This window comes from Citrus sinensis, chromosome 6 (assembly GCF_022201045.2).
Source record: "Citrus sinensis cultivar Valencia sweet orange chromosome 6, DVS_A1.0, whole genome shotgun sequence".
Taxonomy (NCBI): domain Eukaryota; kingdom Viridiplantae; phylum Streptophyta; class Magnoliopsida; order Sapindales; family Rutaceae; genus Citrus; species Citrus sinensis.
In genome coordinates, this window is record NC_068561.1 from 19,296,279 (window position 1) to 19,313,112 (window position 16,834).

Sequence of the window (16,834 nt, forward strand, 5' to 3'; positions counted from 1 at the left end):
CATATGTTAATGGAAAGAGACAAGGAAGAATTATGGAAAAGCCATTCTGCATGGGGGATACAATAGCAAGGGAATTAAACTTCAGCAACTTCAAAACTGAAACAAAATTGGACGTTGGAAAAGAAATAGAGTTGGCCGTGAAATCCAAAAAAGCCCTGGAAAATGATGAAGATGCTCTTAAGAAAATGAAGGAATTGGGTTTAGAAAGGTGATAGAATTCCTCTCTTGTCTTTATTATTTTCTTTGTTTCGATTTGTTGCTGCTGCATTTAATTAACATCTAATTGTTAATTAGGGCAAGAAAACATAGATGGCAAGACACATATATTTTCACAAAGGCTATGGGTGAAATGCTGATTGATACCATGAAAGAAAATATACCAATTGTAATCATTCGACCTGGTATTATTGAGAGCACTTACAAAGAACCATTCCCTGGTTGGATCGAGGGAAATAGGTATTGAAAATAAACATTCTTTGTGTGTGTATATAAATTGTTTCTGAGAAAGTTTATGATATTAATGGTATATACGGACGCTTATCATGTGTACTTTTATATATCTTAGATTCTTATCATGCGTAATAATCAATAAATTAAGAGTAAATACACCGACGTGACACCATAAAACCAAAAATTAATTTTTCCATTTTTTGAATATAAGATTTTATATATCTTATATCTTTTCTTCTTGATTCGTAGGATGTTGGATCTTATTATTTCGTACTATGGAAAAGGGCAACTAAATGGGTTTGTAGGAGACCCTAGTGGAATAATTGATCTGGTAAGTAATATCAACCGTTTTATTTATGTGTACTTTTATATATCTTAGATTCTTATCATGCGTAATAATCAATAAATTAAGAGTAAATACACTGACGTGACACCATAAAACCAAAAATTAATTTTTCCATTTTTTGAATATAAGATTTTAGATATCTTATATCTTTTCTTCTTGATTCGTAGGATGTTGGATCTTATTATTTCGTACTATGGAAAAGGGCAGCTAAATGGGTTTGTAGGAGACCCTAGTGGAATAATTGATCTGGTAAGTAATATCAACCGTTTTATTTAGTGGCTTTTTCACGGTGGACCATGATTCTGCACTCATCTAAGCTATTGATAATTAATAAGGATACATATACAGATACATACATACATACATACATACATACATACATACATACATACATATACAACTTACTGATATCTTAACTATTTGCTGTCATTGTAGAAAAATGTTAAAAAAATTAAAGAGTAATAAAATGTTGATAAAATAAATTATAACAGAGCATGGTATTATAGTGTTAATTAATTATTTCGTCTACCATCGTATGATATTGTAATTCATTTCGTCAGTGTTTTTGTCAATTTTTTTATCCAAATGTCAGTGCTCACTACTTTAACATGAATATTGGCTGCTGCAGGTCCCAGTCGACATGGTTGTGAACGCAATGTTGGCAGCCATTGCAAAGCATGGACAGGCAATCATACAAAAACCAGAAATCAAGGTCTATCAAATCGCATCTTCTGTTACAAATCCGTTAGTTATCAAATATTTTACGAGCCTTCTTCACGAACACTTCGACTCCTCGCCTTTTTTGGACTCAAAGGGAAGCCCAATTCGTGTTCCACTAGTGAAGCTTTTCACTTCCAGGGAAGATTTTTCAGCTCACTTTTTGGAAGGTGCTATGCAGCGAAGCATTATTGGATCTTCAACGGGGGAGCTGCTGGTTCAGAATCAATACGAAATTTTACGCAGAAAGGAGTTCGCTAATATATACCATCCATACGGAATTTATGCTGGAAGGTAACATTAATGTTGATGCGAGATTCTGGTTCTCCTCGGCCTACGACCAGGATCTCTGCTCGATCAACTTCACCACGACCAGGAGGTCTCCGCGTAAGGCTTCTTCCCCGGAGGTTCCTGCGCACACAGACAAGTCAGAGTATGCCGGTTGTTTTCCCGGCGCAAACCCTCCGACGCTCAAGTCAGATATGAAGGTTCGGGGAACGCTTACCACAAATCTTATGGCTCTTAGATTGTTTTCTCTCTTTTAGAATCAAAATTGCTAACCCTTTTACCTTCGTTGGCTACCTTTTTATAGGCTTCCTCTGAATCCCAGTTTTCCGCTTTTTTCGAGACGGTCTGGGGCTCTGACTGCTGCGTTATGGGCAAACGGGGGATCTTGCGTGTTACGCCATGGTTCAGGGGAAAGCGTGGCTGTCGTGGTTCTGTGAGATCTTGCGTGTTACGCCACGGTTCAGGGAAAAGCGTGGCTGTCGTGGTTCTGTGAGATCTTGCGTGTTACGCCACGGTTCAGGGGAAAGCGTGGCTGTCGTGGTCCTGTGAGACCTTGCGTGTTACGCCACGGTTCAGGGGAAAGCGTGGCTGTCGTGCCTAGATTCTCGGGCTGGAGAGCATGTCTTGCCAACTGTCGTCGACCGGGTCTCCTCGCCTATCGACCTCTAGCCGGAATGGCCGTATACCTCTTATAGGGAATTGGCCTCGCGGATGACAACATCGTGGACGAGCAGGATATTTCTGCTCCTGTTCCTCCGCGCACCAGGCTTTTACGGAACACACCGATTCGCAGGACTCTGCCATCAGATATCTGCTCGTCATATCTGCTCGTCATTCCTGGTCTTGTCGACGTATTTCTCCCAAACAGTATCTCTCCCAAACACCGGTCCCCCAGTTTCTGGTGTTGGGTAATGTAGTGGACCAGCAGTGGAAACTCGACGGTTTTTGCTCGCGTGGGACTGGAAAAGGCTGCCAAGAGTCGTGTCGCATTTAATTGCGGATGCGGTGATGTGGCAGAAATCTACCCCTCCATTTAAATTTCAAACCTACGGTTGCGAGATTCTCGGAATATGCGTCATTAAATGCTGGCAGCCCAAGAGTTTGCTTCTCAGTAAGAAAACCCAAAATCTTCAAACACGAACTCGTCATTTTCTCCATTCTTGTCTCTCCGGTGAATGAACCTCGGCATCAAAGCTGTCATCCCTGTCTCTCTCTGACCGAGTCCCTGCTTCAGGTATTTCTTCTATTTTCTCGGTATTGGTTAGTTGTAGGTAATTTCCTTTCTCTCTGCTTTGCTTGAGGTTGTAGTTGGCGGTGGTGTTTTAGTTAGAACTTAGGATATGTCGAAGGGTAAGGAGAAGGTCGTTGAAGTTGGTGACGACGAACTAGGTTTTTTGCCTAGTCTGCCCGCTGATTCTGCTTTTGACCCCGGGGCCCCTTTAGAACCCACTAGGTCTAGTGTCGGGACTAGAGCTAGAAGGATGTCCCCCCAAACGACCTGCACGAGCGGAAGTAGTGGTGAAGAGGGATCTTCTGGCTCTGGAGGCACCTTGAGTGAGAAGGGGGAAGGTGATTCTGGTGAGGTGTCTCCATCTGGAACATCACGACCAGAAGAACGGGGTACAGTAGGAGGTAGAGCCTTGTCGCGTGATTATGCCATTGATTACATGTCGTGTACGACCACGTTTGACGAGCTCAATGACCTCCGACTTAGGTATAGTATTCCTGGTGAGATACCTCTTAAGATCCCAGGAAAGAAGGATACACCTAGCCGGCCTCCTAGGGGATACGTTACCCTGTATCTGGAGAGCTTTAAGTATGGGCTGAGGTGTCCCTTGCAGCCTTACTTTGCCCGGATACTTAACGGGCTAAATCTGGCTCCTGGTCAGCTGAACCCCAACGGGTGGAGAGTGCTCTCTGGTCTGTTCATATTGTGGGACAGATGTTGCCAAAGCGAGCCCACGGTTGATGAGGTGAAGCACCTGTACCAGCTGAAGAGCAGCCCTAAAGATGCCGGCTGGTACTACTTCCAATCTGGTACCAAGAGCAGGAAACCCATAACTAATCTTCCAACTGGTGGTGGTGGGACTTGGAAGAGGAAATTCTTTTTTGCTGGGGGTCCCTGGGGTCAAGTTGCACAAATAGACGGGAAGGATTGTCGCGTCCCACCCCGTTTCATGGTCCCAGGTTGCCTGCTCGCTTTAGATGTCTTGTATCCATAATTGTTCTTGCTGTATTGGTTTGTCTCTAACCAAGTGTCTATTTGTGCTGTAGTTTCCTAGGGTGTTCATTTCCCGCTCTGACCTGGTCAGCTTAAACGGGTCGAGGCTGTACTGGCCAATTCCTGCTCGAGCCGAGAACTGCTATCTACATACAACTTCCTCGAGTCTCGGTTGATACTTCCTGGCCATAAGATGGAGGACGCAGTGATTGGAACTCTGACCAGGAAACGCTCTCGGCCTCCAACAACCGATAGGGACCAGGACAAAGATGCTCCCGCTGCGAAGCGAAAGAACATCGTGCAGCAGGTTCCTCCCTTGCAGGCTCTCCCTCCTGCCTCTGCTAAAGTCGGGGAATCCAGTGGAGCAGCCACTGATCCTGCTTCCTCTTCTCCACCTGTTGTGCCTCGGTCTCGCTTACCCGACAGCCGACCAGAACACTTGGTTCCCTATCTCAATGAGTTGTCTAAACTCGTGAGCAAGAAGGACCTGGAGGGCTTTGACGGTTGTACCATGGGCGAGCTGGTGGGAGCCATGCAGTATAGCGCTTTCCATCTCAGCTGCATGGCCACCTACTATAAGGCCAAGGTTGGCCGTTACGACAGGAAGATGAAGGAGGACATTCAATCGGCGACGACCAGAGCTGACGTTGCCGAGAAAAAAGCGGGGGAGCTAAACGTTGAGAACCTCGAGCTGATAGAGCAAGAGTCTCTTGCTCAAGCAAAAGCCATTACCCTCGAGGAGGAGCTGACCAAGGTTAAGGAGGATCTCCAAGGGCAGAGGGCTATGTATGAGGCTCAGCTCGAATCTCTCCGCGATTCCCACCGAGCTCATGTAGAGAACTTGGAGAGGGAGGCCGACAACCAGTACGACCAGGGACTTCGGCATTCCTATCGTTGTATCATGGCCGTCCTCGGGAAGCAACACCATGATCTGAAGATGGATGACCTTGCAGCTGGTGTTGCTCAACATATGGACGAGGAGGCGGCCAAGGAAGATGCCGAAGGGGTAGAGCCGATCGTGATTGAGGAGGGAGACTCTCCTCCTCGTGCAGTCCCTGCTGATGTTGGCGAGGCGAGCGCCCCTCTGGATGCAACTGGTGATACTCCTCCTGCACCTGAGGAGGTCCAGCCAACCGACGCTGCTGGGCTTACTGATCCACGACCTTCCTGATATGTTTCTTGTATTGTAATGAACAATGTTTGTGAAGATTATCTGCTTTGTTAATTATTAACAAATTAATAAAAATGTTTTTGATTACTCTCTTGTGTGGTAATTACGAGAGCCTGCTCGTCTTCGTCTGGTCGAGCTGGCTATGGCTTGGTATATGGTTTTGCCACCTGCCTTAGAAAATTTTCCGATGTTCGGGATTCTGCTCGCCTTTACGCGGTCGAGCAGATCCCGCCATGCTTGGCTTCTGTCTCGCCATAAGACAGGCTTTGAGACTCGGTGAGCCTTTGCGTGCCTTGGGTTTTTCGAGGATTGGGATTCTGCTGCCTTCTCGTGGCCGAGCAGATCCTGGCACGCTTGGCTTCTATCTCGCCATAAGACAGGCTTTGAGACTTGGTGAGCCTTTGCGTGCCTTGGATTTTTCGAGGATTGGGATTCTGCTGCCTTCTCGTGGCCGAGCAGATCCTGGCACGCTTGGCTTCTGTCTCGCCATAAGACAGGCTTTGAGACTCGGTGAGCCTTTGCGTGCCTTGGATTTTTCGAGGATTGGGATTCTGCTGCCTTCTCGTGGCCGAGCAGATCCTGGCACGCTTGGCTTCTGTCTCGCCATAAGACAGGCTTTGAGACTCGGTGAGCCTTTGCGTGCCTTGGGTTTTTCGAGGATTGGGATTCTGCTGCCTTCTCGTGGCCGAGCAGATCCTGGCACGCTTGGCTTCTGTCTCGCCATAAGACAGGCTTTGAGACTCGGTGAGTTTTTGCGTGCCTTGGATTTTTCGAGGATTGGGATTCTGCTGCCTTCTCGTGGCCGAGCAGATCCTGGCACGCTTGGCTTCTATCTCGCCATAAGACAGGCTTTGAGACTTAGTGAGCCTTTGCGTGCCTTGGATTTTTCGAGGATTGGGATTCTGCTGCCTTCTCGTGGCCGAGCAGATCCTGGCACGCTTGGCTTCTGTCTCACCATAAGACAGGCTTTGAGACTCGGTGAGCCTTTGCGTGCCTTTGATTTTTCTTACAGTTTCAAGTTCCATCGATTGCAGGTTTTGATTTTACATGAACTTGCTTTGACAATAAGGGTGAAAGATAAACGGTAATGAACATGAGCAAAAATAGATTTCACATGTGTACAAATCTTACTGGAAGTATTTCCGGAGGTGTGCTGCGTTCCATGGGCGTTTCACCTCGTGGCCGTCTGCGCGAACCAGCTTGTAAGCTCCGGGTCCCGCTATCTGCTTGACTCTATATGGCCCTTCCCAATTCGGTCCCAGCACTCCTTGAGTCGAATCTTTGGTGCTCTGATTCACTCTTCTCAGTACCCAGTCTCCGACCCTGAATTGCCGTATGTTCACCTTCTGGTTGTAATACCGAGCAACCCTCTGTTGGTAAATGCCTGATCGCTTGGCTGCTTGCTCCCTCCTCTCCGTTAGCAGATCAAGATTCAAACATATCTGCTCTTCGTTCTCCTGCTCATTGAAATGATTTGTCCGGTGTGTGGTCGTTCCTATCTCAGCCGGCACGACCGCTTCATGTCCGAAAGCCAAAGCGAAAGGTGTCTCCCCAGTTGCGGTTTTGTGGGTTGTTCTGTATGCCCATAGCACACCTGGCAGCTCGTCAACCCACGCACCCTTTTTTGCTCCGAGCCTGGTTTTCAAAAGCCTCTTGATGGTCTTGTTGGCTGCTTCTACTTGTCCATTCGATTGAGGGTGAGCAGGCGAGCAATACTTCTGCTCTATCCCGAGGTTCTGGCAGAAATCCCTGAAGCTGTGATTATCGAACTGCCTGCCATTATTCGTTACCAAGGCATAAGGGATCCCGTATCGACAGACCAGGTTTCTCCACACGAAGTCTGTTGTTTTCTTCTCTGTGATCCTGCTAAGGGCCTCTACCTCTATCTATTTCGTGAAGTAATCTATAGCAACTATTGCATGTGTTGCTGCTCCTCGTCCCTTTGGCAATGGGCCGATCAGATCAATTCCCCATCGAGCAAATGGCCAAGGGGAGGCCATAGAGGTGAGCTTCTCTGGGGGCTGGTTAGAGAAATTTGCAAAACTCTGGCAGCTTACACAACTCCTGGTCTTCTCTTGCGCATCCCGGTGCATTGTCGGCCAGAAATATCCCTGCCTTAGAACCTTGTGGGCCAGGGACCTCCCGCCAGAATGATTTCAGCAAATTCCTTCATGTACTTCTCTCAGTACGTAATCCGCGTCGTCCTCATCCAAACACCGAAGGAACGGTAGCGTGTATCCTCGCCGATACAATACCCCATCAATCATCGTGTATCTCGAGGCCTGGGCTCTAATCTTCCGAGCTCGCAGCTTATCTGGTGGTAATGCCCCGTCTCTAAGGTATGAAACTATCGGGTCCCTCCACGAGCATTTTTGTTCTATCCGCAGCACCCCAAAATTCTGCTCGATACTTGGGCCGGACTTCACCTCCAGAGGGACCGACTTTGGCATTTTTGGGTCGGCTACTGCTGCCATCCTAGCCAAAATGTCTGATCGACTATTCTGCTCCCTGGGGATTTGTATCACCTCCACTGCCTCGAATTTCCCCATCATCTGCTTGACTATCTTCAGGTACTGTTCCATCTTCTCCTCTCTTGGTTGGAATCTTTCATTGACATGATTCGCAACCAGCTGGGAATCAGTTCTGATCTTAACTCTGTCTGCTTTCACGGCCTGAGCCAATTCCAGACCTGCTATCAAGGCTTCATACTCTGCCTGGTTATTTGTGGCTGCAAATTCCAATTTTACAGCATAAGAGATCTCCTCCCCCTCTGGGCCTTCCAAGACAATCCCTGCTCCTGAACCCCGCTCCCCTGACAACCCATCCACAGACATCTGCCATACTTGAGTTTCGTCACTGCCTATAACTGCATCTTGTTGATCTAAGCATACTTCGGGCTCTGTGAACTCAGCTACGAAATCGGCCATTGCCTGGGCCTTTATCGCTGCGCGGGGTTTATAGTCTATGTCGAACTCGCTCAGCTCTACAGCCCACTTGACGAGCCGACCAGAGGCATCTGGCTTGTGCAGAGTTTGACGCAATGGCTGGTTTGTTATTACCGAGACTGGGAATGCTTGAAAATATGGCATCAACTTCCGAGCAGCAACCACAAGGGCAAGTGCCCATTTCTCCAACGGTGGGTATCTGGTCTCAGCGTCGAGGAGGGCCTTGCTGGTGTAGTATATCGGATACTGAACTCCTTCTTCCTCTCTCACCAGAACAGAACTGGCGGCCCGATCCGATACCGCCAAATACAGATATAACTTGTCCCCCTCCCTCGGTGTGGACAGCAGCGGAGCTTGTTGCAAGTATTGTTTCAAGTTCTGGAAGGCTTCCTCGCATTCTGGGGTCCATTCTGTTTTCTTTCCCCTCCTTATCACTTGAAAGAATGGCTGACACTTATCTGTAGCCTTGGATATGAATCTGCTCAACGCCGCCAACCTCCCCGTGAGGCTCTGCATCTCCTTCAGGTTTCGAGGAGACTTCATCTGCACAACCGCCTGGATTTTCTCGGGATTCGCTTCAATCCCCCTATGGCTCACCATGAATCCAAGGAATTTCCCTGACTCGACCCCAAAAGCACACTTCTCCGGGTTGAGCTTCATCTTATACTTCCTCAAAAGCTCGAATGTCTCCTCGAGGTGTCTGACATGTTCCTCCGGGATTTTGGACTTGGTGATCATGTCATCCACGTACACCTCCATGGTTCTCCCAATCAACGGCTTAAAGACTTTGTTCACCAGCCTTTGATAGGTGGCCCCAGCATTTTTGAGACCGAATGGCATTACCCTGTAACAGAACAAACCTTGGTTAGTGATGAAAGCCGTGCTCTCCTCATCCTGCTCGTGCATGGGGATCTGGTTGTATCCCGAGAACGCGTCCATGAAGCTAAGCAGACCGTGCCCAGCCGTTGAGTCTACTAACTGATCGATCTTGGGCAAAGGGAAACTGTCTTTCGGGCACGCCTTATTGAGGTCTGTGAAATCCACACACATCCTCCACTTGCCGTTTGCCTTCTTTACCAACACTACATTCGATATCCACTCAGGGTAACTGACTTCCCGAATGAACCCTGCTCCCAGGAGCTTCTCCACCTCGCCATTTATAGCCTCATACCTCTCCTGGTTGAAGCACCTCCTCTTCTGCCTTACTGCCCGAGCACCTTTCTTTATTGCCAACTTATGACATGCTACCTCAGGGTCAATCCCTGGCATGTCTTCATGTGTCCAAGCAAACACATCAGCATGAGCCTGTAAGCATTTCACCAACTCCTGCTTTCGCTCTCCCTTAAGTCTCGACCCGATTCTGATCGTCTTTCCCGGGTTCTCTGGCCCCAGGCTTACGGTTTCCAGATCCTCTACAGGTTCTTGTCTGCCGTTCTTGTTTTCCACTCGGGTATCGAGGGATGTTATCTGCATTGCTTCCCTTGCTGCCGAGGAGTAGCAGCTTCTCGCGATCCTCTGGTCTCCTCGTACCACTCCTACTACCCCATTCACCCGGTACTTCAGAGCCAGATAATGGTTGGACAACACCGCTTTGCTCATCCTTAAAAATGGCCGACCTAGGATCATCTGGTAAGGACCTTCCTCATCCACTACGACAAAGTCCAGCATTATTGTCCTTTCTGTCGGGGAACTCCCAATTGTGATAGGCAGTTCGACCACGCCCAGCGGGACCAGCTTCCCTCCTCCGAACCCTTTCAAGGAGGTGTTGGTGTATTCCAACTTCCGGTCGGCTATTCCCATCTCTTCCAGGGTTGACTTGAATAACACATCAACTGAGCTCCCTGTATCAATCAATATCCGGTCAAATTTCTTGCTGGCAACAGTAGCCTTGATGACTAAAGCATCCTCGTGGGGGTATAGAACCCATTTCTTATCCTCATCCGTCCACATGATTGGCACTCGCCTGACCCTTGCTCGTTTGGCTGCTGGGGTGTTGAAGAGTATCTCTTTACTGGTCATGGCGTACCTAGCATAATTTTTTCTAGATCTGTTGGAATCTCCGGCCAATGTTGGGCCCCCAGCTATCACCCTTACTGCGGGCTGCTCGCGCCTCAGGTCTCTATCACTCTGCTCCCCTTCACCTGCTGTGGCCACCGTCAGGAAAGTCCCATCCACAAACTCGTCCAGGTACCGATTTCTCACCAGATCTTCGACCTGGGTCTTGAGATCTCTACACTCTGCTGTAGTATGGCCATGGGTGCCATGGAACTTACAATAACGTCCTCTATCCCTCCTGTTGGGTAGCTTTGTTATTGGTGTGGGGAGGTGCAGCAGCCCTCGATCCTTTATGGCCTCGTACACCTCATCCAGGGACATCTTCAAGGAAGTGTACCGCCCATAATCCTGGTCCTGGTCGATCAGGTGCACTGCTCTTTCTCTGTTTGCCCCGCTCTGAGTCGGGGGCGGTGGAAGCACTTCTAGTCTGCTCGCTCTGCTACCGTGGGAATATCGATGAAGACCAGCAGATGTCGAATCATGCCTTCTCCAAGGCTCCCTAGCTGGGGAACGAGGAGGTTGTGCCCTGCTGCGCTGATACTGTGGTGGCCTCTGATGAGGCTGGTAAGCAGTTACCCGACCTCCTGCTCCACAACCGGAGGCCTGGTGGTCCCTCCTCCTAATCGGTCCATTCCCCGGTAATGCTTTCTTCTCTTTCCTCCCCGACCCTTCTAACTGGTCTGTCTTAATCCGTGCAGCCTTCTCCTCTTCAATCTCGATGTCTCTCTTAGCCTGCTCGTATGCGGCTGCGTACGTTTGAATGGCTGGGCTTCTCAAATTGTACCACAGCCTTCCTATCTTCACCCCGTCTTTCAACCCCCTTAACGCCTGAGGGTGGTTAAAGGCTCCCAAATCGAGGACAGCCCGATGAAACCTCTTGATGAATTCCCGAAGGGTTTCTTGCTCCCCCTATTTCATGCTTTTCAGCTCCATCATGTCATCCTCTGGTGCCATTGCCCCACTAAACTGCTCGGCGAATTCCTGGCACATCTGCTCGAAGGTTTTAACGCTGCCCCGAGGAAGTTTCCTGTACCATTCTCGTGCACGTCCCTCAAGGGATAGTGGGAACACCCTGCACCTTTGGGATTGAGATAATCCTTGTACCCCAGTTATGTCGTTGAAGCGCTCTATGTGCACCAGCGGGTCAGTTCTTCCCGATTATCTGAGGTATGGAAGGCGGAAATCTCTCGGAATAACCGCCCTCATGATCTCTGCTGCGAGCGGTGATTCTCCGTCCATCATTATCCTCCAACCAGGGGCCCTGTTCCTTCCTTGCATGTCGTCAATTACCTGCGCTAGTCTGCGCACTTCCTCCTCCAGCTGCCCTGCATGACCAGGGTCACGTGCAACAACTTGATCCCGCTCTTGCTCTACATCATGCAAGTGTTGCCTCAACTCTGTTTCCTCCGCATTCACCACCCCGTCGGCCTCGTCCGAAATCTGTCTTGCCGGGGACTGCTCTCTTTCTCTATGGAATTCTCCCCGCAGAGGCACGTTACTTCTCTCACCACCATATCCCCCGGTGGTTTGACTTCTCCTCGCACTATCGGGACCCTGTGCCACTCCTCCGCCTCTCACCCTTCCCTCTTGGGTTACCCTTCGCTCGCTCCGCAGCTCATGCAGGATGATTGTCAAGGTCTCCATCTGTTTTTCCATCCGTTCCATCCGGTCGAACATGACTTTTTCCCGTGCTTCACTGATTATCTCCCTCAGCGCCACGGGGTCGTGAAGCCTCCTATCGCCTCCTTGTGCACTACTTCCTCCTGTCTCCATTGCTTTTCACTTGCTTCACCCCTCTTCTTGCTATCAACAGAAGCTTTTTGCTCTGCTCCCCACAGACGGCGCCAAAATGTTGATGCGAGATTCTGGTTCTCCTCGGCCTACGACCAGGATCTCTGCTCGATCAACTTCACCACGACCAGGAGGTCTCCGCGTAAGGCTTCTTCCCTGGAGGTTCCTGCGCACACAGACAAGTCAGAGTACGCCGGTTGTTTTCCCGGCGCAAACCCTCCGACGCTCAAGTCAGATATGAAGGTTCGGGGAACGCTTGCCACAAATCTTATGGCTCTTAGATTGTTTTCTCTCTTTTAGAATCAAAATTGCTAACCCTTTTACTTTCGTTGGCTACCTTTTTATAGGCTTCCTCTGAATCCCAGTTTTCCGCTTTTTTCGAGACGGTCTGGGGCTCTGACTGCTGCGTTATGGGCAAACGGGGGATCTTGCGTGTTACGCCATGGTTCAGGGGAAAGCGTGGCTGTCGTGGTTCTGTGAGATCTTGCATGTTACGCCACGGTTCAGGGGAAAGCGTGGCTGTCGTGGTTCTGTGAGATCTTGCGTGTTACGCCACGGTTCAGGGGAAAGCGTGGCTGTCGTGGTCCTGTGAGACCTTGCGTGTTACGCCACGGTTCAGGGGAAAGCGTGGCTGTCGTGCCTAGATTCTCGGGCTGGAGAGCATGTCTTGCCAACTGCCGTCGACCGGGTCTCCTCGCCTATCGACCTCTAGCTGGAATGGCCGTATACCTCTTATAGGGAATTGGCCTCGCGGATGACAACATCGTGGACGAGCAGGATATTTCTGCTCCTGTTCCTCCGCGCACCAGGCTTTTACGGAACACACCGGTTCGCAGGACTCTGCCATCAGATATCTGCTCGTCATATCTGCTCGTCATTCCTGGTCTCGTCGACGTATTTCTCCCAAACAGTATCTCTCCCAAACAATTAATTAATTAATTTGAGGTTAATGCATTCGTATATAACTCTGTTGTAATTATTCTTTGGCCTAAAGTGTTGTATGAACTCCATATGCCAGGTTTGATAGCAGCAATACACTGGGGCTAATGCAGATCATGAATGAAGAAGAGAAGAAAAAGTTTGGATTTGATATGGGGAGCATTGATTGGAAGCATTACATTACAAATGTTCACGTACCAGGCTTAAGGAGGCATGTCATGAAGGAAAGGAGACGAGAGAAGAGGGTGCGAGCTGAGAATAAAATTCCAGGGGGGCCAAAATTTTATAAAAGTAAACTTTAAGGAGTTAAAGTAAACAAAAAGGTGTTTAATTATTGGGTTAAACTGTTAAAGTTTAAACTTACAGGGGCCAAATTAAAAAAATAAAACTATATTCTAAAAGCTGAATTTATTAGCTCCGCCCCCGAAGGGAGATGTCTAGCTTAGAGGTGGCAAAAATACCCGCCCGGTCCGGACCCGGACCGTACCCGGGTGTTGCGGGCCGGGTATTACCCGGCCCGGGTATGAAGCCGGGTCGGTCTTGGGCATCACTTGATAAACCCGGAACCCGGATTTTATTAAAAAAAATTATAAAATATATATTATTTTAAATATTTTATATTTATTTGACTTATTTATTATACATATATAAAGTTTTAAACACTTAAAGTTTATATTTTCATGTCAAATTTTATTGAAATAAATTTAAAACTTATAAAATTATCAAAAAATAAAAAATATATACACATAAAATATTAAAAAATATAAAATCCGGGTACCCGGATTAAAACCCGGCCCGGACCCGGACCCGGACCGGTTGCATCCGGGCAGGGTCCGGTCATGGCAATACCCGGACCCGGCCCGGGGTTTTGCCATCTCTAGTCTAGCTGCTGTTTAATGACTCTGTGAATCATGTTGAGTCATGTTACTCCTTTACATTAATATTTTGATTTTCAATAATAAATCGATATTTTGAAATTTATTTTTATTAAAGGGAAATAATGAAAAATAGGCCCTTCAATTAAAAACATAAATAAATAAATGTCAATAAATTAATAATGATAATTTCTACATTTTTTTATTAATTAATCCTCATTGTTATGCATTTACTCTAGAGGTGGTTGATTTGAGTGAGTTATTGGAGACTTGATGCATCTTTGGTGACCGGAAGAAGTAATGCTTTTGGTCTAAATGATGTTTGGGCTATAGAGGGATTGATGAAAGGGTGAAGAGAGCGAAAGAGAAAAGGACCGTTAGAGGGGATACTTAACCATAATTATGTATTGAACTTGATTAAATGAATGTTATTGTGTATGTTATTGTGCGCGACATATCACATTTCACGTAATTATTAAAAAGTATTGTAAGATGTTAGTCAATAATTAGGTGACACATGGTCATCGCCCATCATATTTGATTGTGACTCATTTACAATTTATGGGCAGTCCAAAAGAATAAAAATTAATGATAATAATGATTAACATGTTGATTTAATGTAATTACAACATAAGTAATCCGTTGGGTGGAGACGTCAATCATGGCGAAAAGGGGACATGCAAACCTCTGCTGTATCCCGACTGCTGAGGTGTAGTCTAAGTTTAACTTTGATCAATCCAGCTCATTTGTCCTGTAACATTATTTATTTATTAATTATATTTTATGTCAATTTTTTTTATCTCATTAATGTCATATACAATTTGCTTGTACGCGTAATATTCAAAGCGTTGTCTGACCTATTTGAACTGAAATTCATGAAGTCAATTTCTTAAAATAACAATAAATTCATAATTAATACTCTTAATTTTTATTTTTATTTATTTTAAATATGCTTAAAGTTAGCACTTGCTTGCACATATACCTTTGTGATCAGATTTGCGCTAAAAAAGAGAAATTTAGAACGTATATAATAAAGAAAAAGGAAAAAAAGAAGAAGAAGAAGAAGGTTATTGAAGAATTATACTTGTGGTTTTATTTAGTTATAAATTCCTTATCTCAATAGTGATGGTAATAGGGGAGGGTGGGGGAGGGGAGACCTACCTCATTTCCTACCCCATTAAAAATTTCGTCTCCATTCCTCATCTTTTCCTCTAATAAATTTAAGGGGGTGGAGATGGAAAATCCACATGTGGGGAATGATTTTACTATCCCCATCTTATTCTTCATTTATTTATTTTATAGTAGGTATAGATAAGTGACTTCAATAAATTAAAAACTAGAGACTTAAATAAAATCATTACCCTATTATAAAGTTTTAAATTATTTAAAAAAGTCTCTAAAAGGTTGAAACAATATAAAGTTGTAATTGATAAAAAAAAATATTGAACAAAAATTAAGAAATATTCATGTATAATGAGGATTAGGGTGGAGGTGGAGTGGGGAGTAAAAAACCAAACCCTACCCCATTAAGAATTTGAAGATTATTTTCTCATATTCCCCACCTTATTTCCTAAAGATTATTAAAAAAATCACCCCATTTGAGGTCGCATCCCTGTTGGGAAAATATGCTCTTTAAAAGCATATATGTTTATTTAATTGTAATAAATAATTTTTTTATTAATAAAATAAATGAGGTATTTTATTCAAATATCTTAATTGCATTACTATTTTGATTAAAGTCAATTTAATCATATTATATGTATTTATGCGATCACCGTGTGGATTCACAGAAGACATAAATACAAATTATCTTATGATTAAATAAATTTAGTTCGCAGTTGATAAATAAAGTTGGGCACTTTATTTAGGTATAGACTGTAATGAATTCATTGAATGATTTGTCTTAATCATGTATGAATTCATTGTTGTAGTACGACTACATTGAACATGATCACATATGAGATTTAATTAACTTTGTAATAACTATTAGACTTATTAAATTTCATAGGCATTGATTTTACTGTAATCTTAATATTGAGTTAATTATGATTTCATGATTGTAATTGTTATTCAATTTGAGTTACTAATGGGCACGACACATACTTGTAGTCAAGATTACATGATATCTTAATGGGAGCAATTATGAGTATTGGAGTTATAGATTAACAATATAGAATTTGAACAATACATCTCTTGATGACTTGATCATAGAATTCTCTGGCCAAAGTGTGTCAACATATTTAGTATGTTGAAAATTATCATTAGAGAAAACCAGTAAGTATCAAGGAACAAGATGTAATTAAATTGATTGGACAGTTGAGATATCGATTTAATTAATGATGTAGTATAAAGGACTGTGCAGTAAAGAAATCAATGTGGTATGGGTCGAATTATTATTCGAGTACACTATCCTAGATAACATATAATTATGGAGGTCAACTCCAATCTTTTAGTGGAGTAGATTTAGAATTAAATAATTGGGCTAGTTTAATTATAGGCCTAATTATTGTAGTTACTATTGTATGTACCCAAATGATCCCCGTGTTAACTCATTTAATTAACTGCACTGTTATTGGATTAATAAGCAAGATAACTAGTTATTTGGGTTAAAAGCCTAAATATATTATTTAGTGGGAGACTCCATATAATATGCTTATGTGTAAGGGGTCTTGTGTTATTTTATAAGGTGGGCCCTTATAACACAAGAAGTCAAGAACAAGTAACGTTACTTGTGGCTTATTATTTTTTAATTTAAATCAAATTTGATTTAATAGAATTAAAATATTAAAATATGGAGCCCGGGGTTTCCACTAGATAGAGATATAAAATGACTTATTTTCTCCCAAAAGCAGAGAGCAGCCACTTTATACAAATCAGAGAAAAAAAAATTTTCTTTCTAATTTTGAGAGAAAATTTTCTCTTGCTAGTTACTTATAGCAGTGATAAAGGTGCTCACACGTCAATTGTAGATCAAACATGAGTCATAACTCGAAATATTATTTGGTGACGGATCGTGATCTAACAGGTGTGGTGGTG

The 16,834-nt window shown here is 45.0% G+C and overlaps 1 protein-coding gene across 1 annotated transcript; it reads left to right on the forward strand.

Annotated features, from left to right (window-relative positions):
* Positions 1-6: 6 nt before the first annotated feature.
* LOC102619862 (fatty acyl-CoA reductase 2, chloroplastic-like) lies at positions 7-13,271 on the forward strand. The gene is made up of 5 exons (XM_025093259.2): positions 7-208; positions 295-456; positions 964-1,045; positions 1,425-1,807; positions 13,003-13,271. The coding sequence occupies exons 1-5, from the start codon at positions 33-35 to the stop codon at positions 13,223-13,225; spliced, it is 1,026 nt and encodes a 341-aa protein (XP_024949027.1). The 5' UTR covers positions 7-32; the 3' UTR covers positions 13,226-13,271.
* The last annotated feature ends 3,563 nt before the right edge of the window (positions 13,272-16,834 follow it).

Coding starts and splice junctions, on each gene's coding strand:
- LOC102619862 (XM_025093259.2), top strand. CDS start 33: ATGGAAAAGCCATTCTGCATGGGGGATACAATAGCAAGGGAATTAAAC. Junction 1,046..1,424: donor CTAGTGGAATAATTGATCTG/GTAAGTAATATC, acceptor TGGCTGCTGCAG/GTCCCAGTCGACATGGTTGT. Junction 1,808..13,002: donor TACGGAATTTATGCTGGAAG/GTAACATTAATG, acceptor TCCATATGCCAG/GTTTGATAGCAGCAATACAC.